At 40.7% G+C, this 26,848-nt stretch overlaps 1 protein-coding gene across 2 annotated transcripts in view; it reads left to right on the top strand.

Moving 5' to 3' along the window:
- The window catches only part of rbm33a (RNA binding motif protein 33a), a 162,425-nt gene that overhangs the window by 96,236 nt on the left and 39,341 nt on the right, over positions 1–26,848 (top strand). For both annotated transcript variants that reach the window (XM_072576224.1, XM_072576223.1), the window contains exons 15-16: positions 10,239–10,868; positions 22,388–22,597. In XM_072576224.1, coding sequence (XP_072432325.1) covers positions 10,239–10,868; positions 22,388–22,597 — 840 coding nt within the window. The remainder of the gene's footprint in view (positions 1–10,238; positions 10,869–22,387; positions 22,598–26,848) is intronic.

Below are 26,848 nucleotides of genomic sequence, written 5' to 3'. Positions count from 1 at the left end.
AAGAATGCACATTTGAAAATTGCGCAGGCAGACATCGAAGAACCCTGATCTCAACATGTCACATTTTTGATAGCGGATACTTGTTCACTTCAGGCATCTCCCAGTTTTGTCTTCGAGTCTCTGTGTTATCTTTTGGTTGAAGTTCAGATGGTTATGCTGTTTGGGAATATACTGGAATTATTTGAATACATTAGACAAATTGGTCTAACTTTACTGTTTTTGTGGAAGTGTGGAAGTGACCTCATCTAAAGGGTAGTACCAGCACTTCTGAAATAATCATGCAGGCATTGTCTTTGTCGTACTTATTTTTTGTTCAAACCAGCCTTCCCTACCCCAGTCAAAGACGTTCTCTTAATAAAAGTGAAATTCACTGTACTTCCCAGTATTATGGGGTACGTTAGACACTACATTGTATTCAAATCTACAAATTAGAAAGATGCTGTCAGATATGTCTTGCTTCTCCCAATTCTCATCTTGGAATTGAAAGTGAAGCAGTGGTGAGAATTTTGGCTTCCTAACCCACGTGTTTTCCATGAAAGACACCGTAAGGTGTAGGGTTGGTGTATTCAGTGCTAATTTTGTTTTAATGGTATGAGAAAGTTACAATGAAACTACTTTTTTAAACTCTGCAATTTAATTTTTCAGAGAATGTGAAGACTCAATACTTATACTACAAATGTGCGTTATTAAATTTTTAAAACATTGTCTATCTCTCATAGGTCCTTCTGTTTATCCGAAACAGTTGGTCTGCTGTTTGTATGTGATTGAAATTTAAGTTATAGCTCTTGCTTTGCACTTCCTGTGGTAAACTTTGCATTTCTCTGAGGATTATTCAGTTTGTTGAAGGAGCATTGCTGTTTCTTGCTATGCTATCAGGTAACCTTTAGAGGCTGCCACACTGTATGAAACACTGGTTAAGTGAAAGTCTGCATTCTAAAGCCTGCAGAACTTTGACACCTGTCAATTGTGCTACTGACCACAGCATCACTTGACTAAGTCCCAATATTGCTCAGAGCGTATCTCTTCACAACTAATTAAGTTCCATTAAAGCACCAACAATAAAATAATAATTTAATTAAGTTGACTTTTCCTTCAAGACTGTGACTAAAAATTCTATATAAAGGATACACATTCATGATTTAACTAAATTGTAATTGAGTAATATGCACAGGTTGTTGATTTAAAATTGACAAATTTATCAACAAAACTAAGAGTCACAGGTGTACAGCATGGAAGTAGACCCTTTGGTCCAACTTGTCCATGCTGACCAGGTATTCTAAATTCATCTAGTCCCATTAGCCAGCATTTGGCCCATATTCCTCTGAATCCTTCCTATTCACAGACCCATCCAGATGCCTTTTAATTGTTATAATTGTACCGGCCACCACTTCCTCTGGCAGCTTATTCCATACATGCATCACTCTTTGCCTGAAAATGTTGCCCCGTAGGTCCCTTTTATATCTTCCTTCTCTCTCCTTAACTCTCTGCCCTCTAGTTTTAGACTCCCCCAACCCAGTGAAAAGACCTTGCCTATTTGTTCTATCCATGCCCCTCATGATTTTATCAACTTGTAAGGTCATTCCTCAGCCTCCAACGCTCCAAGGAAAATAGCCTCAGCCTATTCAGCCTCTCCCTACAGCTCAAATCCTCTGACCCTGGCAGCATCCTAGTACATCTTTTCTGAACCCTTTCAAGTTTCACAACATTCTTCCTCTAGGAGAATTGCATAGAGTACAATATGATCTTGATCAGATGGGCCAGTGGGTCAAGGATTGACTGTTGGAATTTAATTTAGATAAATGTGGAGTGCTGCATTTTGGAAAGGCAAATCAGAACAGGACTTAAACACGTATTGCTAAGGTCCTGGGAGGTGTGGCTGAACAAAGAGATTTTGGAGTGCAGGTTCATAGTTCCTTGAAAGTGGAGTCACAGATAGATAAGATAGTGAAGAAGGCTTTTGGTATGCTTTCCTTTATTGGTCAGTGTGTTGAGTGCAGGAATTGGGAGGTCACATTGCGGCTGTACTTGGATGCTGCCTGAACTGCTGTGCTCTTCCAGCACCACTAATCCAGAATCTGGTTTCCAGCATCTGCAGTCATTGTTTTTACCTGGACAGGGCATTAGTTCAGCCAGCTTCTGCCTCTGGTCTTTTCCGGTGTCTCGGTCGATGCCAGATAATCTGACTCGTTTCATTTCTTCCTTGAGACGACTTGGTGATTGATAAGGCTGAATGACTCACTAGGCAATTTCAGAGGGCAGTTGAGAGTCATTGCTGTGTCTGGAGTCACATGTATGATAGAACAAGTGAGAATGGCAGATTTCCTCCAATTTCCTTCCCTTTAAGCTATTAGTTTTTTCCAACAATTAGCAGATGGGTTTTCCCAACAATTGGCAATGATTTCATGGTCATCCATAGATTCTTAATACCATTTTTATTTAGAACTTCTGGTATTTTGCATATTTTCCCTACTTAATACAAATGGCAAGTGTTCATTTTAGCTTACTATTTCTTCAGCTTGGCTTCTTTGTTTCCAGTAGCATCTTTGATGTTCCACATTTCCAATAAATAGTTTCTTTCAATAAGCTTCATTAACGTGTGAAAGTCAGAATCTGAATACCTCGTTAATGCTCCAGTACTAGTTTAACACCGTGAAGTTGGGGACTTGGGGCAGTACAATTAATGAATTATGCCAAAGGAAAAAAGCAAGAACTGCAGATGCTAGAAAAATGAAATAAAAGCTGAAAAAGCTGGAGGAATTCAGCAAGTCTGGCAGCATTTTTGGAGAGAAAGCAGAGCTGATGATTTGGGTCACTGAATGCTTTCCCTCCACAGATGCTGTCAGACCTGCTGAACTCTCCAGATATTTCTTCCTTTGTTAATGAGCACTTCCATTTGAGAGCCAAAAAGCTGTCATAGGAAGTTTCCAGGTCCTGAAAAAGATTACACAAGAAACATTGCTAATTTTTTTGAAGGATATTTTGAGTTCCAGTAGTGATATTCTTTTGATCCTAAAATCAATTCTTGAGCCTTCCTTGGTGAGAGCGCACTCCATTTTCATGACCACAATCAAATTGTGAAGCCATAAGACTGTCACTTGACCTCTCCTTTCCAAGTTGATCTTGCACCAAAAAATTAAAATTGGGTTTAGGATTCTGAATGATTTTTCACATGTGTCAAATAAAAAGTTAATTAAACACGAACAATGGTGTTATGAAGAGTGACTTGTGTGCAAACTACTGTTCTGTTCAAACTATTTACAGTAACCATAAGGTTCAAAATAAACTTAACTGGTAATAGATATTTTCTTTTACTCACTTTTGCAATCTGCCATTTGCTTAGCTCTCACTTTAAGGAAGCAAGATAGAAGAAATCTACATGGAGATTATTATGCAGAATTTGGATGCTGGCCAGGAATTTCCAAGCCAGGAAAAAGAAATACAGTAATGCTATGTTTTTTCTTTTTGTATTAATAGTTTTCCCTTGACCTAAAAAACAATGCCCCTGCTTTAATTTTTGAATTTTATAAAATTAGTAAATGCTGAAAAATTAGAACACAGATGGGGGAAGAAAAGGTAAAGTGTTATAATACCTGCTAACTAAAGCACAACAGTGCTGTCCTTCACCTGCCCTCCACAAACCAGTATGAATTCAAAAACATTGAGAGGAAGATATTTACATTTCTGAACTTCCTGTGGAGTCCTGGCATTTCATTTTTCTCCTGTAATAGTTCTGTCCTAATTATAAAGAATATAAATGCAATTGAGGGAACCTTGTTGGGGGCACCGAGAGTTTTAAAATGGACCAATTGGGGAACAAGACAAAAGTAAGGAAATGAAAAAAAACTGAGGATTCTGGAAACACACAGTAGTTAGTCATCACTCGTAGCAAATAGTAAAATTATGTCTCTGGGTAATTTTAAGTCCTGTGGGCTTTTGTCAGGTTGCGTCCTCCATATGATTGTGTTGGTTTCTATCTTACTCAGAAGCATCAAGAACACACATCTTTTAGAGAAGCTCTGTTCAGTCAGCTAGATTTGAGCATCTTAACTATACCATGAAATCAGTAGATCAATAAGGTTTAACTGTGACTAAAAAGAGGACCTGCTGAGTTCATTTGTGTTCAAAATCTTGATTCAGCTGCACCATTGAAGCTGAGGTACCTTACCTTTAATGACTGCTGTTGTTAGCCCATGTGTTTTTGGGCCCACTCTTTTCAGCAGTTTTACAGCCATTTAAACAATTGAAAAACTACTTAAACTGATAGTATGAAGCTGCGAAATAAATAATCAGTGAGTAGGTCTCCTATTAGTTTCCATCAGATAATCCAGAGGTCCCAACATTACTGATGCCAACTTCAACTAAATTCACTTCACGGTTGGAGACACAGGATACTGCACAGACAATGGGATCTGACAGCATTGCGATATTGTCCTGAAGACATTGTGGAAGGCACAGTATTGTAGTTGGCATGGTGACACAGTGGTTAGCATTGCGGCAGGGACCCGGGTTCAATTCCCGCCTCAGGTGACTCTGTGTGGAGTTTGCACATTCTCCCCGTGTCTGCATGGGTTTTCTCCGGGTGCTCTGGTTTCCTCCCACAATCCAAAAATGTGCAGGTTAGGTGAATTGGCCATGCTTAATTGCCCGTGGTGTTAGGTGAAGGGGTAAATGTAGGAGAATGGGTCTGGGTGGGTTACGCTTCGGCAGGTCGGTGTGGACTTGTTGGGCCAAAGGGCCTGTTTCCACACTGTAAGGAACCTAATCTAATCTAAGACTAGTCCTGCACAGCTTGTGATGCCTTTAGCCAAGCTGTTCTTATACAGCTGCAACTCTGGCATCAGCGTGATGATGTGGAAAATTTCCTGGATATCTCCTCAAGACAAAAAGCAGGACAAATTCAATCTGACCAATTACTGCTCCATCAGTCTATTCCCAGTGATCAGTAAAGTGATGAGGGGATCATCAACGGTGTATTCAAGAAGCTCTTGCTTAGCAATAACCTGCATACTGATGCTCCATTTGAATTTTTCCAGGCTGACTCTGCTGACCTTATTACAGGCTTAGTTCAAACATGGACAAAAGACCTGAACACCAGTGGTGAACTGAGAGTGACTTCCCTTGAGATAAAGGCATGTTTTGACTCTGAAGCCCTAGCAAAACAAAATCACTGGGAATCGCATTAAAAGATTCCACTTGTTGGAGTCCAATCTGTCCCAAAGAAAAGTGGTTCATGCAGTTGAAGGTTAATTATCCAAGTCCCAGGACATCATTAAAGGAGTTCCTTGGGTCTTTGAGTAGCCTCCTTGGCCCAATCGTCATCACCTGCTTCATCAATGACCATTCTTTCATCACAAGTTCAGAGTGGGGTTTTGTTTTTCCTGATCGCGTAGTGATGAATACCATTCGCAACTCCTCAGATACTGATACATGCATATCCAAATGCAACAAGACTTGGACAATGTTCAGGATTGGGTTGATGTTGCAAATGACATTGCATGGTAATTGCTTACGTGTGCAATGACCACCCCCCACAGAAGTGAAACCATCCATCGTCACTTGACGCTCAATGGCCATGCTATTGCTGAATTCCCCACCATCATTCTTGGGGTGGTACTATTGACTAGAAATTGAACTGAACTAGCCATCTAAGCACATTTTCTACAAGAGGAGTTCAGAGGCTGGTCCTGGTTCTGTGGCGAGTAACTCACCTGATACTTCAAATCCTGTAAGCCATGTATAAACCACCCACCAAGAGTGTGATGGATCGCTGTCCACTTGCCTGGATGAGTATAGCTGTAACAATACTCAACACTATTTTTTTGGATGAAGGATATTTTTTGGAGTTTGGATCTGTTCTGATCTATTAGGGCTCTTTGGAAAACAACTTGGTTTAACCCGATCAGGCCTGTCACTTCAGATTCTGGATTAGTGGTGCTGGAAGAGCACAGCAGTTCAGGCAGCATCCAAGTAGCTTCGAAATCGACGTTTCGGGCAAAAGCCCTTCATCAGGAATTGCCTGCCATGTCAATACTTCGCTATGCTCCAGGGCTAAAATTTCTGTCTCGGTCTTGCTGCAATGCTCCAGCAAAGCTCAATACAAGCTGGAAGAACAACACCTCATTTTCCACTTGGGATCTCTGCAGCCTTCTGGGCTCAGTACCTCGTCCCAGGTCCTTACCCCAACCCATACACTCGGTCTTGTCATCATGTGGACTACTACCACAAACCCACCCATTGTCATCTCCTAATGGTCCCTGTTAGTCGCAATTCATTCTCCCAGGCTTTCCTTTATCTGCCCAACAGTTTTGCCTTTTCTCTGGGCCCCATCTTTTTTTTTTAAACTCCTTACCCCTCCCCCAGCCTTTTCACATATATATCAACCTTTTCCTACCTACAATCAGTTCTGAAGAATCATCACTGGACCGGAAATATTAACTCTGCTTTCTATCTACAGATGCTGCCGAGTTTTTCCAGCAATTTCTGGTTTTCTTTAATATGTGCAGACATGTTGAGTTTGACCTTCTGAGAAAAATAACTTGATCCGTTTGGGCCAGGCAAAGTTTTTCCAAAGGGCCCAAAGTCAGCATGTCTACGGGACTGGTTAAGTCTGCTCCGGGTATACAGAGAAGGAATATCTGACCTGTGCAAAATATTTCTTCAAAGTCTCTTCCATTTCAAAGTGCAGTTTTCTGATTGTTAATTTCCATTCTCTCTTACTCCCATCCTCTGAGTCCATAATTTACTTCAGATACTTTATTTTTAAATAAACAAATGTTTTGATTTTATATTTCATGATGGTTTATTCAAAAATTTATTTAGTACCCCTTTTTTCTGTCAGTTGAAGGTTTAAAACATTTACCCATAACCTTGGCCTATCACTAATCTGCACAACCTAATGCCTTGTCTTTTAATTTGGTGCCATCTTTTATTTTCCGTAGTTTGCTATGGATGATTGTTCCTTCTCAATTTTTTTTTTATTCAGCCGTGGGATGAGGGTCTCAGCTAGAATGTATTGCTCATTCCTAATTGCCCAGAGGGCAGTTAAGTGTGAACCACATTACTTTGAAGTCTGGAGTCACATGTAGACCAGATCAGGTAAGGATGACAATTTCCAACCCTAAAGGATGTTCGTGACCTAGATGGCTTTTTCTGGAAATTGGCTGTGGCTTCATGGCATCATTCGACTCCTGCAGATTTTTATTGAGTTTAAATTCATCCATCTGCTAGGTGGGGCTTGAACCCGTGTCCCCAGAACATTTTTTCTGTCACTGGATTAATAATCCAGCAATAATATCCATGAGGCTGTTGCCGCCTCTTATGTTGAGAAAGGTAGACAATTCTTTCTCATTACTACTTCTCTAAATATTATCTTGATAAATATCTACTGACCTGACTTAAATTGATTTTAGTCAACTTTGTTGCCCTACCTCTGTGCAGGGATTACTTTTGTTTTCACAATTTCAGTCCCAAATTTCTTGCCTTCAGACAATTTAGCATGCAATAATCACTCTTCCCGAAAGAATCATTTGCTGTGAGGTTAATAATTACTTCTATCTCACTGTTCTTGTCCAAGTCTAAAATCATCTCTTCCACAGTATTATTTCAAGACAGTATCCTGCATACATTCTTTAAACTCAGTCCCCTGACTACCTTTGCCAATTGGGTTGGTCCAATCTGTAGGAAGATTAAGGCCACTCTGGATTATGGCAGCACTTCCTTGCGAGCTTTAATTACAATTTGATTTATGTTCTCTTCTACATTGTAGCTACTGTTGAGGTATCTGAGGACTGGTCCCACCTGTAACCTATATTTTTCCTGCTGTCCTTACTTATTTACAATCAAACATGTCTACATCTTTACCTTGCAAACCAGGTTCATTTTCACTACAATACTCATCTCCTCTTTCATCAGCAGGGACACTGTCTGTCCTTTCCTTCCAGTTTTTCTGAACGGTCAGGTCAATGTTCAGATCCCAGACTAGTTTATATCGAACATTACAGTGCAGTGCAGGCCCTTCAATCCTTGATGTTGCGCTGACCTGTGAAACCAATCTGAAGCCTGTCTAACCTACACTCTTCCATTTTCATCCATATGTCTATCCAATGACCATTTAAATTACCATCCAATTACCTTGCAACCATGTCATTGTGATGGCAATCAGATCACATCCATTAATTTATGTTAATGTCATCAATCTCTTTCCAAATGCTTTATTTTAAAATCCTCCATGGGTTGTGGGCATTCCTGACAAGACCAGCAATCATTGTTTGTTCCTAATTGTCCAGAACACAGTTGAGTCATCTGGATTTCTCTGGGTCTGGCTTCACATGTAGGCCAGACGAGGAATGACAGCAGATGTTCTTACCTAAAGGATATTCATGAACTAACCACACTGTAAGTAATCTAATCTGAACAGATTTTTACAACAATTGACAATTGTTACATGGTTGCCATTAGACTAGCTTTTTATTCAAGATCTTTATTGAATTCAAATTTCATGATCTGCATGGTGGGTTTTGAATCCATGTACCCAGAATATTAACACTGTGTTCTGGATTACCAGTCTAGTGACGTTTTCACTACATCACCACCTCTTTTGAAGCATCTTTACTCAGACAGAGACCTTTTACTATTTGTCCTGACAGTAGCTCTGAGTCTTCAGAAAACTTTATGACCATTCTTTTTATTCCCTCATCAAAGTCATTTCTATAAATTATAGAATTATGCCAATCCCTGTGGCATGAGGCACACTGTGCTCTCTGTTCAATAACCCATGTTCTATCCAGGCAAACATGTCGCCCTGGGCATCATGAGCTTTTATTTTGCTGTGATAGCCTTTGATGTGAAACTTTATCAAATCCCTCCTTCTTATCCACTTGTTAGCACCTCAAAGAATTCCAATATATTGGTCCAACATGAATTCTCCTCTCAGAAAAGCAAGCTTGGCCGTCGTGTTTAGTCTTGGGACTCACTGAAGTTCTCCACTACCTCTGATTCCTTTTTATATCCATCCATGACAGCTGCTGACCCAGAAATTATATGCTTCTCCACAGAAATTGGTTGCCAGTGAAAAGGTTCATGGCAGTTTACTAAGATTCCACTGCTGGATTGTGGTGTAAAATTACAGTGGACTGTCTAAAGACTGGATGCTTCTATGAAATAGGAAAAATATGTTGTGTACATTGGGCTTGACTGGCTAGCTGTAATTTGTATACAAAAATTGAGAGAATGGCAGATATTGGATTGCAAGCTCGCCAGTTCCATATGCTTGATCAAATTCTGTTTTTCCCTTGCCAATGCTTAATACGTAGAAAATTATAAGAAAGGCATACTCTTAAAGTAATTATTTTACAACCATAGTTCAGTTGGTAAACTGGTTTCCAAGTTTTCTTTAAAATAACATAAATGTCAAAGAAAGTAAGTCATTAATTTTTCAAGGGGTATTTACATTCTTTGTATTTTGTGTATCTTCATGTTGAATTATGAAATTTACAGTACAAAGGACTATTTAGTTCCATAGCACCGAAACAGGTCTTGGCTCATTAATTGGAACAACAGACTTTGTTATTCTCCTGTCCTTTCCCAGTTTTCTTTAGTGTTTTTCTCTTTTGAATGAAATGGAAGAATATATGCACATGAATTTTTTGTGTGCTTTTCTTGCAGGTTGTTCTGCTATAACTTGTTTCATCAGCGCAAATTGGCTATAATGCGATTGATGAAGTGTGGCCATAGTTTTGATAACATGAACTTTCTACTGAACGGATGTAGCGATTTTCTATTAGTGATTTTTTTGTAGCACAAGATTGCAGAGGAACACAACTGTCCCGTTATAGCAGAACGACCTGTACTTGAATTACAAAAGACTGCACTTTATGGCTACTTTGAAAGCAGCAGTTACTGTGAGTATTTGTTCGACTTTTAATTATTGTCTTCGGACTAATTGCGTTCTGTCACATTGTTTCTGCAGGGAGAGAATGAACTTTTTAAAAATTTCCCAGCATCTTCCATTGTTCAGCCTGAGCTAACTTAAAGGAGTATGGATTAGCTTCACTGCCTTGCTGCACCACTGCATTCCATCTCTCGAAGTTCTGGCTGTGACATTGTCTTAATGTGCAGTTTGACTTCAACAATTTTTTTGTATTTTCTGCACTTAAGTAGACAGTTTCAAAATTGTGTAAAACCAATTTTGTAAATAGTTTAATTTTGTGTGTCTGAATTTATGAATTTTTTTTCATTAGCCTGCAGATGAAGATGAGGAAACACGAGTGTATCGTTTGAAAATTGAAGAGCAGAAAAAACTCAGAGAAGAAATTCTGAAACAGAAGGAACTCCGACGTCAGCAGCAAGCCGGTGCCCGAAAGAAAGAATTGCTTGAACGTCTTGCACAACAACAGCAGCAGCAGCCGCCTACTGCACAACAACTATCACAACCAGTAAATACTTCACAGGCTCTCCAGAACATTAACACGTCCACACTACAAGCTGTAAGCCTAGTACAGCCAAACATAAAAAACAGACTATTCACAAAGAAACCAGTCACAGGAACAGGAACACAACAGCAGTTTATTAAAACTCATCAAACTGGGAATGTTATACAGGTTCAAGCAGAAATGAAAAAGAACATCAACCAAATCAAACAGGTCAGACCTGCACCTTTAAATCCACTTCAGTTTCCAAAAGTTGTTCAGCCTAAATCTGTTAACTTACCAGGATCTAGCATGCAATGTGGAAAGGTGATTGTCCCTTCAGTCAAGACTCCAGAATTAAAACCTGGTGTGAAACGGACTGTAATGCAAAGGATGAACAGTGGAGGAGGGGATGGGCCTCACATTAATCCCAAAATAAGAGTCCTCAAGCTTCCAACTATGGTAAGACCTAGGTTTCTTTGGACATATGCATTGTGCAATTGCTAGAAAGAAAGCCAATTTTGTTTTAACTTTGACAGTGATAACCTCGGTTTTTGCAAGTCATATCACAGGTGCGAATATGAATGTTTGGTTTTGTATGTTTTGTTCCAGCTTTGGTTTACAATTTACTCATCTTCATTTCAAGGTTAAAATAATTTGCTAAAGCAGTTTGGTTTTTGAAGCTTGAAAAAAATCCTGTTGCATCAGAAAAAACAATTGTAGCATGATTTATAGAAATTTTGTCTTTAATTGTTCCTTCAGTGTCATTGAATGTGGCCTTTTAGTGCTGAGTATACACAAATATATTTTTTGCCGTGGTTCAGAGACTTCTGTTGTGCATTCACAGGTGTTTAGGAAGTTAAAATCTGGTATAGCCTCACAGTGCATCTTTCTGTCATTTGCTTGTTATGTTTAGTACAAGTTAATGTTGGGAAAATAAATCTTCGAAAATAAATCAACATTTTTGACTTGATAGTGAGTCACCTTTAAATCTGATTTTTGTTTTGCCAGACGGTGTTGCTTGTAGAAGTGCAAAATAATCTATATGTGACCTCCAGTAAAATCTCCTGTAGGTAATACCCATGTGTACTAATTAAACTTTTGACTGATATTAATAGTACTTCAAATAATTCAGGTTTTATACCTTAAGGTGAAAGAAGAATGCTAAATCTCCTTATTTTCCCATAACTGTCACTAGGATTTGAATAGAAATTTGAATTTTCTTTTATTTGCAACTGGTTTAAAAAAAAGCACTGTGTCACTGTTAATAGATTCTTGTCTTGCAAAGTCTGCCAGCAACTGGATTGGTGGCTGTACCTTTGACAGGCAGTGTATCCTTTTTATAAAGGGAATCCTTGCGAAGCTGCCCGGGAAGCTGCACTGCTGTCGTTCTGTGTACTCTGACAATGTTATCTTTTCTCTCAGTACAGAGTATCAAATGTCTGTCAGGAATACAGAAATTAATTTCATGTCACCTGACGTGCAATTAATCTTCAGAGGTTTTCATAATACCTGTACAGAAAGAGTTGCCAGTTTGCCGGATTTGGATTTCGTGGCTTAGTTGTAGATAAGGGAAATTAATTTTTCATCAGTGTTAGTACAGGCGAGCAGGACCACAAAGACTGCTGCAAATGGATGGGGAATTTGCCATGTGTTGTCACTCCAGCATAATGGTACTTAACATTTGATAGGTGTAATCAGGAGAGGTGGAATTCTATAAAAGGGGGATTAATCAATTTGCACTGTTGAATGTGGTTGGTGTTATCACCACTTGCTTAGGTTTGAGAATAGAAATAAGATTTGATCTGTCAGATTTTGAAGGTCTTTTGGAAAAGATTTTTTTCGGACAGAACTGATAGATTTAATAAAAATACATTAGTGTGCTGGCAGATGTATGCAGTTCATGGAAACCATATATTTTCTGAATTTAACCAGGATTATTTTTTTTCTCTGAAAAAGAGATGCAAAAGCATTTATCATCTGGAAACATTTTTTGTTATTTAGAAAATAATTATTTTCTGACTTATAAAACTGTAAAGACATCTGCAACACTGATAAAATGTGAAAAATACATAGCTAGTTGGCCAATCCAGTCTGTTTACTTTCCATACAAAAAACTGACCCTAGTCCCAGTGAGTTGGTCTTGTTTCCCTATTATGTTTAACCCATTTTCTTCAAACAGCTATCCACTCTCTACTTGAAAGTTGACAGTTTGTGATTTAACTACTAGCACTGGATGGGAAAGCCACAGACTTGCAATACTCTTATTAAGTTTCTCCTATCTTCCCAATTTGCATTTGGTCTTGACAACTCAGTTGTTGTAAATATTGTCCCGTCTTTCTAGCTTGTCCCATCCATTCTTGATTTTGCATACTTTAGTTTGATTTCAAAATGTTTTATCCAATCCTGGTAAAGAAAATCTAACCCTATTGTTCTGTACTTGTTAAATTGATTATTCTTTCCTCTTGCAATGCAAGTAATCAATGATATTGTAAGATTATCTTGTAGTGTTATGTTAGTTATCTACCTCTGAGCCAGATTGTTTGAGTTCAAGTTGTACCTGCTACTGAGGTGTGCCATAACATAATGACAGGTTGATTTTAAAAAATAATATCCATAAGACATCAGAGCAGAAATAGGCCATTTTGCCTATCAAGCCTGCTCTGCCATTCGATCATGGCTGATATGCAATCTCCTGTACATTGGGGAGACTGGATGCCTCCTCGCAGACTGCTTCAGGGAACACCACCGGGACACCCACACCAATCAACCCCACTGCCCCGTGGCCCAACATTTCAACTTCTCCTCCCAGTCTGCCGAGGGCATGCAGGTCCTGAGCTGCTTCCACTGCCGCTCCCTCACCACCCCACGCCTGGAGGAAGAATGTCTCATCTTCTGCCTCGCAACACTTCAACCCCAGGGCATCAATGTGGACTTCACCAGTTTCCTCATTTCCCCTCCCCCACCACCTTATCCCAGTTCCAACCTTCCAGCTCTGCACTTCCTCATGACCTGTCCTACCTGCCAATTTCCCATCCCACCTATCCGCTCCACCTCCCCTCTGACCTATCACCTCCACCCCCATTCACCTAATGTACTCTTTGCTACCTTCCCCCACCCTCCTCTCTGACCTATCACCTCCATCTCCACCCACGTTCACCTATTGTACACTTGGCTACCTTCTCTCCACACAAACCCCCCCAATTTATCTCTCCACCCTGGAGGCACCTTGCCTGTATTCCTGATGAAGGGCTTTTGCCCGAAACTTCGGTTTTCCTGCTCCTCGGATGCTGTCTGACCTGCTGTGCTTTCCCAGCACCACTCTGATCTAAACTCTGATATGTTTCTCAACCCCATTCTCCTGCCTTCTCCTTGTAAATCTTAATCCCCTCAATAATCAAAAACCTATCTCTCTCAGTCTTAAATACACGCAGTGAATTGGCCTCCACTGCCCGTTTGTGGCTATGAGTTTCAGTTTTGCCACCCTCTGGCTGAAAGCATTGCTCCTCATCTCACTTCTAAAGGTCTGTCCCATCACTAAGGCTAAGCCCTTGGGTCCTTCATAGAATCACTACAGTGTGGATACAGGCCACTCAGTCCAACAAATCCACACCAACCCTCTGATGAGCATCCCACCCTGACTCATTCCCCGATATTTCCTCTTACTAATGCACCTAACCTACACATCCCTGAACACTCTGAGAATTTAATATGTCCAGTTCACCTAATCTGCACATCTTTGGACTGTGGGAGGAAACCGAAGCACCCCGAGGGAACCCATGTCGACACAGGGAGAGTGTGCAAACTCCATACACAGTTGCCCGAGGCTGAAATTGAACCAGAGTTCCTGACGCTATGAGGCAGCAGTACTAGCCACTGAGCCACCATGCTGCCCCTAATCTGACCTACCAGTGGAAACATCTTCATGTCTGCTCTATCTAGATCTCTCAGAATTCTTATTCAAACTTTCAGTGAGCTTAATTTGTCCAAAACTCTTGCTATATATTGTCCACAACAAGCATATTCTGTCAATGAGAGCCAAGAGAGCATTGTCCCACATGGCAAATTGGTACAAAAATTAAAATTACATGGAATTTGGGGTGGACTGGCTAGATGAATACAAAACTGGCTTGGTCATTCTGACTAAGGGTGGCACTGGAAGGGTGTTTTTTAGAATGGATACCGGTAACTAGTGGTGTTCCGTAGGGATCAGACTTGTGTCCTGTGTTGTTTTTAGTATATATCAATGATCTGGAAGAAAATGTGAGTGGTCTGATTCGTAAGTTTGTGGATGACACGAAGATTGGTGAAGTTGCTGATAGTTCTGACAGTTGTGCAAGGATACAACAGGCTCATCATGCTAACCCACAAACCAACCAACATACTGAAACAATTCTTGATGAATCTAAAGGACCCTGTTCCAACAACCAACAGAATGAACGTCATATGCAAAGTACCCTGCAAGGACTACAACAAGCATTATATTGGACAGATGGGCAGGAAACTAGCCATCAGGATACAGGAGCAACAACAAGCCACCAAAGGACATGACCAACTATCACAAATCTCCTTCTACACAGACAACAAGGGACACCAGTTCAAATCGTACGATACATCCATCCTGGGACAGGCAAAACAAAGACATGCACGGAACTCCTAGAGGCCTTGCAATCAAACTGGAACTCCATAAATAAAAACACCGGTTTGGACCCCATTTGCCAGTCTCTCAGAAAAAGCACCAGAAGTGATATCACCCGCCACAACCCATAAACAGTACACCAGCGCTTCACCGAAAACTCGCTGAAGATGTTACCTAGCATGGTGACTAAACGTCTTAAGAACAAATCTACCAGCTCAGCGAGCAAACTTAAAACCTGAACCACAACTTGAGCTACAAATCTTCACAAAGATGGAACAGGATATAGATTGACAACTTGGGCACAGAATGGCAAATGGAGTTCAATCCAGACGGATACAAGGTGATGTGTTTTCGAGGATTGAATTCTATTGTAATGGCAGAACCCTTAGGAACATTAATATACAGGCAGATCTGGGCATGCAGGTCTACAGTTCCCGAAAAGTGGCAATACATGTGGCCAAGGTGATTAGGAAGATATATGTTAAAAATCACACAACACCAGGTTATAGTCCAACAGGTTTAATTGGAAGCACACTAGCTTTCGGAGCAACACTCCTTCATCAGGTGATAGTGGAGGGCTCAATCGTAACACAGAATTTATCGCAAAAATTTGCAGTGTATTGTAACTGAAATTATACATTGAAAAATTGATTGTCTGTTAAGCCTTTCATCTGTTAGAATACAGTGATAGTTTCACTTCTTTCATGTGTAAATCACAAACCCTTTTTTTAAAAGGTTGCATTCTCGGGTTAGCTGTTAACAATGGTGATAGCTAGACAGTATGTTGAAGGTTCTGGATTAGTGGTGCTGGAAGAGCACAGCAGTTCAGGCAGCATCCAAGAAGCAGAAGGTGTTAGTCCCCAGTGTTCTCTGTCTATGACTTGATGTTTAGATTGATTCTAATCTAAAAAGTGAGATAGCAGAGTTTTACATAAATTCATGCAGTTTTTGAGCTCAGAGTTCTACATGAATGTATGCAGTTTTTGAGCAAAGTGCAGTGTAACTCTGCAAGTACAAATTCGCCCCACAAAATATGTGTGCATGTGGGTCTTTGTCTGTGTGTGTCTGTCTGTCTGTCTGGTGTGGGGGTTGTGAGTGTGAGAAAGTGTGTTTGTGTATGTGTGTGTGTGTGTGTGTAGTGAGTGCAGAGTGTCTTAGGTCTGTGAGGGGGTGCATTTGGGAGTGTGTGTCTATAAGGGTGTGTGTGGGTGTCTGTGTGCGTTTGTGTGTACCTGTGTATGTGTATGTGAGTGTGTGTGTGTATATGTGTGTAGTGCAATGGTAATCATCTGTAAGGTGACATGAACCCAAGGTCCCGGTTGAGGCCCTCCCTATAGGTACCAAACTTAGCTAAGAGCCTCTGCTGCCTGTCCCGAAGTGCACCTTGGAGGATGGTCACCCGAAGGTCCGAGGCTGAATGTCCTGGACCACTGAAGTGTTCCCCAACTGGGAGGGAACCCTTCTGTCTGTTGATTGTTGTGTGGTGCCCATTCATCCGCTGTCGTAGCCTTTGCTCGGTTTCCCCAATGTACCATGCCTCCGGGCATCCTTGCCTGCAACGTATAAGATAGACAATGTTGGCTGAGTCACATGAGTACCTGCCATGTACAAGGTGGGAGGTGTTCCCACGCTTAATAGTGGTATCTATGTCCACAATCTGACACGTCTTGCAGCGTCCACAGTGACAGGGTTGTATGGAGTTGTCCTGAGAGCCAGGCAGTTTGCTACGAACAATGATCTGTTTGAGGTTTGGCGGTTGTTTAAAGGCAAGTAGTGGAGGTGTGGGGAAGGTCTTGGTGAAGTGCTCATCCTCATTGATAATGTGTTGCAGGTCACAAGAACATGGCGTAATTTTTCAGCCCCTGGAAAGTACTAAACAATGAAGAGTACCCTATCAGTTGCAGCATGTGTCTGTCTCCTGAGGAGGTCATTACGGTTCCTTGCTGTAGCATGTCTGAACTGGCGATCGATGAGTTGAGCCTCGTACCCCGTTCTTGTGAGGGCATCCATGAATACTTTCAGGTGTCCGTCACGTTCCTCCTCATCTGAGCAGATCCAGTGTATGCGTAGGGCTTGTCTATAGGGAATGGCTGTTTTAATATGTTTTGGGTGGAAGCTGGAGAAGTGTAGCATTGTGAGGCTGTCTGTGGGTTTGCGGTAGAGTGTGGTGCTGAGGTGTCCGTCCTTGATGGAGACGCACGTGTCCAAGAATGAGAGACTGTCGAGAGTAGTCCATAGTGAGTTTGGTGGGATGAAACTTGATGTCACTGTGTGGACAACCGCACAACAATCAACAGACAGGAGGGTTCCCTCCCAGTTGGGGAACACTTCAGTGTCCAGGGCATTCAGGAACTTCAGGTGACCATCCTCCAAGGTGGACTTCAGGAGAGGCAGCAGAGGCTGGTGGTTAAGTTCGGTACCCATAGGGAGGGCCTCAACCGGGACCTTGGGTTCATGTCACATTACAGGTGATCACCATTGCACCACGGACGTGGACGCGGACCCACACTCAACCCCCACACCAGGCGGGCGCGGACCCACACTCAACCCCCACACCAGGCGGACGCGGACCCACACGCGCACATATATTTTGTGGGTGAATTTGTACTTGCAGAGTTACATTGCACTTTGCTCAAAAACTGCATACATTCATGTAAAACTCTGAGCTTAAAAACTGCGCGAATTTATGTAAAACCCTGTTATCTCACTTTTTAGATTAGAATCAATCTAAACATCAGGTCATAGACAGAGAACACGGGGCTAACACCTTCAACATGTTGTCTAGCTATCACCATTGTTAAAAGCTAACCCGAGAATGCAACCTTTTAAAAAAAGGTTTTGTGATTTACACATGAAAGAAGTGAAGCTATCACTGTATTCTAACAGATGAAAGGCTTAACAGACAATCAATTTTTCAATGTATAATTTCAGTTACATCACACTGCAAATTTTTGCTGTAAATTCTGTGTTACGATCGAGCCCTCCACTATCACCTGATGAAGGAGCGTTGCTCCGAAAGCTAGTGTGCTTCCAATTAAACCTGTTGGACTATAACCTGGTGTTGTGATTTTTAACTCTGTACACCCCAGTCCAACACCGGCATCTCCAAATCAGGAAGACATATGACATGCTTGCCTTCATCAGCCAGGCATGGCATACAAGAGTTGGCGAATCATGTTGTTGTAGCTGTACAAAACCCTTGTTAGGTCACATTTGGAGTATTTTGTACAGTTTTGTTCACCAAAGTACCAGAAGGACATGAAAGCTTTGGAGAGAATGCAGAGAAGATTTAACAGGATGTTGCCTGGTCTTGAGGGCATTGTTTGTCAGGGAAGGTTAAAAAGTTTAAGATTATTTTCAATGGAAAGATGGCGTTTGAGAGGGGACTTGATAAAATTATAAGAGGCGTAGATACAGTGGATAGTCAGAGGTTTTTTCCCAGGGTTGAAGTTTCAATTACAAGGGTGCACAGGTTCAAGGTGAAAGCGGGAATGTTTAGAGGAGATGTAGGAGGGAGATTTTTTATGCAGAGAATGGTAGGAGCCTGGAACACACAGCCAGGACAGGTGGTGGAAGCTGGTAAATTGGCAACATTTAAGAGGTATCTGGATGGTTACATGGGTGGGGAGGAAATGGAGGGATACAGGCGGAATAAGGGCTGAAGGTTTATTTTTTAGTTAGGGCATGATGATTGGCACAGGCATGGGGGCTGCTGAAGGGCCTGTTCCTTCTCTTTTGTTCCACTCTTGTTAACCTGCTTCAGGACACTTGAAGATTTGCATCAGATATTCATTGTTCAGTGTTTTAGGATAAGGAAGATGCTCAGAAAATGCATAAGATGATAAAGGAAATCGTAAGTCTTCTGTAGTCGGGGTGCTGAATCTAAAAACCATGGACCGCACATGGCTCACCAAAGTATTTCATGTGGCCTGAGATCTGATTTGTTGGTAACTCAGACAAATTTCCGGCTCATTCATACAGCCAGAATTTCAAATACGGATGACTGAAAGTGAAAGATTTTGCAAGGAACTCCTCATTGGATCCAAGGTCGGTTTTTTTTCCCATATGTGCTACTGCAGGCTTGCTCGTGAGTGTATAAACAAATGAGTGAGAACCAGTCAGGTTAAGATAAGCCGTGAGCAACCCAAAGCCTGGAGCCTTGGCTGTGAGACTGCGGGCTGCTTCTGGGATTAGGAGGCTCTCAGGAACTCTGGTTTAAGTGAGAAGGATGAAGAAGACAGTCACACCATGGTTAGAAGGCAATGAAAGATCAATGGCCATGGGGGGATTCTGAGACTCTGTGAGAGTTCAATAGTGAAGGGGATCTGCAAGTATGGCTGTGACAATGAGGGGCAGGGGTGGAAATGATGGTCAGCCTGCTGGGTTGCTGCCATTAATTTTCCTTTCATTTACTTTTTAAAATTAAGTCACCATTTATCTAATTGGATTTCAGTCACTCCAGAAAAAAGGTTACTTGGCCACTTTAATGTGAATGCAAAATATTTGTTGGCAGATTTAATAGTCATAGAGATGTTCAGCATGGAAACAGACCCTTCAGTCCAAGTCGTCATGCTGACCAGATATCCTAACTTCATCTAGTCCCATTTGTCAGCACTTGACCCATATCCCTCTCAACCCTTCCTATTCATATACCCATCCAGGTGCATTTTAAATGTTGTCATTGTACCAGCCTTCACCACTCCCTCTGGCAGCTAATTCCATACATGCACCAGCCTCTGCGTGAAAAAGTTGCCTCTTAGGTCCCTTTTAAATTTTTCCCCCCTCTCACCCTAAATCTACGCCCTCTCATTCTGGACTCCCCCCAACTGAGGGAAAATACCTCGTCTATTTATCCCCTCCATGTTTAGTTGACATTTTTGAGGTGCAAAGCCCCATGGATTATTTTGAATTTCAAGGGGCAGAGTAAGGGAGGGTGGAAGAGGTAAGAGAAACTGGGAAAGGCGAAAAGTAGAGGAGAAAACTCCAGGCTGAAAGGAGACTCACTTCCAACCCACATGCATGTGTGAATTCCACTGAGGCCAGCTCCGAGTGTTTCTCACCATTGGCAACCCCATGTTCAGCGTTAGCTAAGCCTAACACCTTAGCTTGGCCCCAGTCACCTCTCCCTTCTCTGGTGGCCATGAATTGGGGCTTATTCTTTTTTTTTTCGTTAGCTCTGCACGTTAGCCAAAAAGGTGAAGATTGGCTTATTATTAAGCTTGGCTGCTTGGCACATTTTATTGGTCATTTCCACTAATTGCCCATTTAAATCATTAATTTATTGCTTTTGAATTTTATGCATCAATTTCATATTTATTATTGTGGCATCCTAAACTTTCCTAAACTTCCTAAACTTTGTCTCATGAGGAAGACAGAAATTGAAATGTGCCTCAACCCAATGTGAGAAGGTTGGCTGCCACTCCTCTACTGGAATAGAGATGAGTGTAATGAATGGAGAATGAGTAATTTTTAATAAAAAGTCTTGTGTTTCCTACCAAATCAGAATCTGAGGTGTTGCTAATCCCAGGTGCTGTTTGTGAGGAGCTCATACTGGAAATGTCAAACTAATATCTCAAGTATTTGGCTCCCATTTTGTTTGAAAGGTTTACAGAAAAAGCAGAGAAGCTCCCAAGTCTTCACTGAATCAAAGAATATCGCCTTATATTGTTGCACAAATTGCATGCTGTTCCAGATGCACTGATGTGATTAAGTCCAACTGCTGAAGTGAAAATACTAAGCTGAACCTCAAGCTTTTGTTGTTGTCTGAGAACTTGACATTAAAAGTTTAATTAAGATTTTGAAACATTTAACAATCAGTTGGTAAATGTATTCATGTTACTTTAAAATGTGATTTTTTTTCATTTGAACATTAAAAATTTCAAATACTGAAGGAAAGATAGCTGCTTATTTTAGATAGCATTTTGATTCATACTAGGCAATTACAGGTACACAATCCTTAATCTGAAATCTTTGGGGACAGTTGTTTTCTTGGAATTCAGAATTTTTCAGATTTTGGAATAAATGACATTCTCACAGTGAAATAAAAACAAATTACCCAATAGCAGATGCACGTGCGAATAGTACGAGTGCTGAGACACAATTGACGCCTGCCAGTGCTGGGCCACACTGCCACGTCACATCTGAGTGACGTGGTTTAAGTGGGTGTGGAGTTGGGTCACCTGTTCACACGCTGAAATGATGCTCCACACTCCATGAAAAAGATTTCAGAGCTTTTCGGATTTTGGATAAAGGATTGTGTCCCGCTACTTATGCACGGTATTCTAGTAATAAAATATTTGTGATTTTTCTATCATAAAGTTGTCTTGATAAATGTTAAAAAAGGAATCCACATAGACATTAAGCATTTGCAATGTGCAAGACTCTACGTGAGATATGCAGATAACTTTCACTGGTGCAGAGCAATGATAATTGCAAAGTCTGCATGTTATACCATTTGATAGGATTGAACAATATGCTTTATAAGCAGGTATGATTTAAGTAATGGGAATTGCTGAGAGAAGAACAATTTAAATATGTTCTTTCACAATTGACAGTACTTACTCACTTTTGCAATTCGCGAGAATGAGATCATGAGACAGTTTCCAAGGTTGATGGCAGCTCTCACATACTTCTCCAAACTTGTCATATTGTTTCAGGTGATTCTGAACTGTTCAGAGTGAGGATAGTTGTCACCTGTTATTCATTGATAACAGTACAGGCAGGGACAGCCATAAACACACAAAGTGGTGCAGAAATTCAGTGAGTCTGGAATAATCTGTGGAAAGAGAAGCAGAGTTGACATTTTGAATCCAGTATGACTTCTTCAGAACTGCAGAAACTTGGGAGTTCTAATATTTATATTGGTGCTGCACTATACATTACCTTATACTCACTAGACTTTGTGAGACCTGATCTTATTCACAAAATATGGTTTAGCTATTGTTAATTACACACGAGCAGTTAGGTTCTGTGGTACCAATGATTTTCGGAGGAGTGACAAGAGATTTAAGCATGATTTTGTGTCTGGATGGGGATTACCAGATGATGCCTTTAAATAGTACCCTTGAAAATTAATGAGTGGATTTTTTCTACACTTTATAGCCGTTACTGTGGGTATTTAACAGAATAAAATATTTATTTCCATCATTACAAGGAAAACTATCTTTTGCTTTTGTCCTACAAAATGCAAGTAAATTAGCCATTTTTATGTGGATGAAGGGAATTCGTCTGTAGTTTATTTTTCCAGTTTCTGCAAGGTCATACTGCATTTAGCACATGGTGAGTGGTAAAAGGTTTTGTGTTGAGTGAAGACACTGAGCAGCATGATGCTGTGTTCTTACAGCAGGGGAGCGAGAACACAGGCTTTTCTCATCCTGAGGTCCAGTCTCAACAGCGGCAACACCAGCAGCATCTTCAGAAACAACAGCCTGTTCGAAAGGTCACATTGACAAAAGGAGCGCAACAGCCACAGCAGCGTCCACAGCAGCAGCGGCAACAATCTGTACCACAATTATTAGGAATGACGAAGAATTCAGCCAATCAGCAGAACAGGGTAAGCACATCTATTTTCAAATACTGGAGTTCAGTTGCCTTATACTGCAAAAGTAAAAGAGGCAGTCAGCCCGTATGTAATAAGGGATTAATTGTTTTAAATTCATTAACCCTTCATTGTATTGAATGCATACATTTTGATAACTGGTTCTAAAGTTTTGCCTCTAAAGAGGAAACAGAGTCTGGGTTGGATCCTCTTTTTCTCTTTGGACAGTCCTGGTCTCCTCACTCCCAAAGGTGTTTCCCTATGTTATGTGGAAAGAAATAATTTTTACAGGTTTTGCAGTGTTTTCATAAAACTGTCAAGTTTCTTACCTGTCATTCCAGTGACATTATCATCTGACACTGTCTCAATAAGCAGTTAATGCTGATACTTCAAGCTTTCTCAAGCTCACTTGCAGAACAGGGTGTTGTCCCTTTTCCACACAGTTGGCAGGTGGTTGAGGAAGGAATACCCAAATGTGTAATTTGGAACTTTGTTTAACATTTCCTCGACTTTGAGGAAGTCAAATGTAGACCAGCTGACTGCTTTGCAGAATACCTCTGTTCAGTTCTTAAACATGATTTGAGCTGCTTGAAGTTTTAATTCTCTACCCTGCTTCCAGTCTGGCCTTTCTGTCCATGGCCTGCGACACTATTCCAATGAAGCTCATCACAAGCCGAAGGAACGGCATTTCATTTTGGCACAGCAATCTATAGCCTTCTGGATTCATTGTCAAGTTCAGCATCTTCTGCCTCCATCTTTCTCTATAAGTTTTCATTTTTTTTTGGTCATGGTTCATTCAGGGAGCGTTGGTCAGGAGGTGAGTTTCTTGCCTCTGACCTGGTCTTGTAGCCCACAGTATTTGTATGACCAGTACAGTTCAGGTTTTAGATCCTAGAGTGTTCACGGTGGGGGGAATTCAGTGGTGATTTCATTGAATGTCATGGGCCAGTGGTTAAATTCTCTGTTTGAGATGGTTATTTACTGGCACATCTACAGCACAGATATTACTTGCCACTTGTCAGTCCAGGTCTGGATGTTGTACAATTCTTTTTACATTTGGGCATGAACTGCTTTTAATCTGAGGAGTCATAAATGGTGCTGAACATTGTGCAGTCATAAGCAGAAATTCCACAGTTCTTAGCTTACAATAGAGTGAAGGTCATTGATGAAATTGCTGAAGATGATCGGGCCAAGGACACTAACCTGAGGAATGCCAGAGATACCTTGGAACTGAGATGACTTATCTGCATGGCACTACCATCTTCCTTTGTCTTTTTTTTGCCCTGATTAATTCCAGTTAATGCTGCTACTTCAAGCTTTCTCAAGCTCACTTCCAGTTCTGCCAAAGTTCCTGCTTCCATTATTGGTCAAGTGTAGCCTTGATGTCAAGAGTAGTCACTCTCCTCTTACCTTTGGAGTTCATCTTCATGTTTGAACCAAGACTGTAATGAGGTCAAAAGCTGAGTGGCCCTGATGGAACCCTAACTGAGTGTCGCAGTTAAAAATCACACAACACCAGATTATAGGCCAATAGGTTTATTTGGAAGCACTAGCTTTCAGAGCTCTGCTCCTTCATGAGATGATTGTGACCACCTCATGAAGGAGCAGCACCCCAAAAGCTATTGCTTCCAAAAAAACTTCTTGGACTATAACCTGTTGTGTGATTTTTAACTTTGTCCACCCCAGTCCAGTGCTGGCACCTCCAGGTCATGTGTCACAGGGCAGGTTATTGCTAAACAACTGCTGCCTAATAGTACTGTTGATGACACCTTACATCATATTATTGGTGATTGAGAATAGATTGAAAGGGTGCTAATTTGCCAGTTGGATTTCTCCTGCTTTTTGTGTGTAAGATGTACCAGTGTAATTGTCCACATTGTCAGGTTGATGCCAGTGTTGTAGCTGTTCCACTGTTTACTACTTTGCATCATGAATTTTTGAAACATGCTTCTAAGGTTTAAAAAAACAAAATGTGGCTGGACATTGCAACTGCCATGCCATACTGGAAGAAACACTTTGCTGCTTCAGCTGGAGGTTAGAACGTATTAATACACCAACTCAACTCCCACCTGTTACACCCTCTTGTCAGTCCTATCCTCAAGCCTACCTTGGAACCAGAAGAATTCTGCCCCGTTTCAGAGAAGTATTTGGCTGTTTGCAAACCACCTTTGTTGTGCAATTGAGAAGGATGCTTTATAATTGCATATTGTTTTGTGTTGGTTAGTTATAAACAAACTAGACAAAGCTAGGCTATCAGTTATCGGTGAATCATTTGGATTTTTAACATTCCAGCAGCTTTCATGATTTTAAGGTGTTTTGCAAATTTTCAGATGAACTGAATTCACTGTCAAAATTTTTCATAGCAAATTTGTGTTCCTTGTCCAGTCCCATGATCCTGCAGTCTTCATTAACATAGTTCAATTATCAGGAGTTGATAAGAATGTTAGAGTACGAAAACTCGTAGCATGAGAAGGCAATTCAGTCCCTCGAGCCTGCTTCGCTATTCGGTACAATCAGTGCTGATACCATCTTGCCTCAACTCCACTTCCCTGCTGGTTCTTTGAAACCCTTCAACCTTTTTACTAATTTAAAAATCTTTGCCTCCTCAGATTTATTCAGTGTTTCATTATCCATGGCACTCCGGGATAGTGAGTGCTGCAGCTTCATGACCTTTTGGGAGAAGTAATTTCTCCTCATCTCTGTTTTAAATCTGGCACTTGCTTAACCTAAAACCTTTTGTTCTAGCTTTATCCACAAAGAGAAATGTCCCCTCTACATCTACTTTGTAAATCCCCTTTGTTATCCTGTATACCTCCAATAGATCTCCTCACATTATTCTAAACTCATGAGTATTGGCCCAGACTGCTCAATCTCACTTGATAAGACGAGCCCTTCATTTCTGGAATTAATCTAGTGAACCTTCTCCGAACCACAGTTTATGTTCTTGGGGCAAGTCAAAAGCAGTGCCATTTTGAGTCATGGAAGCAATTAAGGAGAATCTTGGATTGATCCTGCCATTAAACTGGAATTTCAGGCCAATAAAACTTAGTTTCACAGACATCTATAAATTGTGATAAGGACATAATTTGGCACAGAAATAGCCTCCCCCTACAGTCAATAAGATTGTGGCTGATCTGCCACACCTCAACTCCACTTGCGTGTCAGCTCCGTGTAGCCCTCACTCCTTGATGATTCAAAAAATCGATGAGCACCTCTTTTTGATTTCGCTTCCATAATTCCCTTGGATAGATAATTCTAAACATTCACTGCCCTCCAAGAGAAGAAATTTCTGTATTTATCGGATTCAAATGAGCATTCCCATGCTGTATCAATGTATCCTGTTCAACTTTCCCTACTAGGTGGAATTAACCTCTTGACATACCCTGTTATGCGCCCTCAGTATGTTTCAATAAGATCACCGCTCATTCTTCTAAACTCGAATGAATACATATCAAAACTGTTTAAGAGTTCTTCATGAGTGATCACTTCATCCCAGGAATCAGCCCAGTAAATTTCTTTTGAACTATCTTCAGTACCAGAGCATCCTTTCTTAAATATGGGAACCAAAACTATACTATACTCTCCAATACTCGGTACATTTGTAACAACACTTCCTTGTTTTTAAGCTCCAACACCTAGCAATAAAGACCCAAATTCTATTTTTCATCTTAGCTACAGTTAATAATTTTCTTTAATAATTTCTTAGTTATATTTTGTGTTTCATGTACAAGAACATCCAGATCCTGTCTTTCTACTCTTTTTTTTTTCTGGAGTCTCTCTCCATTTAACCAATAGACTGCTTTCTGATTCTTCCCATAAAAGTGGAACCTCTTGAATTCCTACATTAAACTCCATGCCAAGTTTTTGTCCACTCTTTCAATCTTTCTATATTCCTTATGCGGTCACAACACCCCCTTGCACATATTTGGACTGAATTCGCATCTTCAGTTTACGTGTGTTTCAAGTGACTATTATGGTTGTTGAATATTGTTCAAGATTTCAGAAATCTGATTTGACTTGGCGACTGAAGTTAGTAATGAACTTGTCGCCATTTGTGTCGTCATTCTACCAGTTGTGACAGATTACCACATCCAGGTAACCTTGCTTATAAATGATTTTTCATGATATGATTCATTTTAGTACACCTGCCTTCAGCCTGTGAATGAGAAAACTCTATAGACTAGTTTAGAGCTTCAGTTTAATTTGAGGATTGGACTTGTCAATTTAACTGTCTTCATCTTTCTTTGAAGCCTGGATAGTTAACAT

Source organism: Chiloscyllium punctatum, chromosome 8, assembly GCF_047496795.1.
Source record: "Chiloscyllium punctatum isolate Juve2018m chromosome 8, sChiPun1.3, whole genome shotgun sequence".
NCBI lineage: Eukaryota > Metazoa > Chordata > Chondrichthyes > Orectolobiformes > Hemiscylliidae > Chiloscyllium > Chiloscyllium punctatum.
The sequence above is the reverse complement of the archived record's forward strand: the minus strand, read 5'-3'. Positions and strand labels throughout refer to the sequence as shown.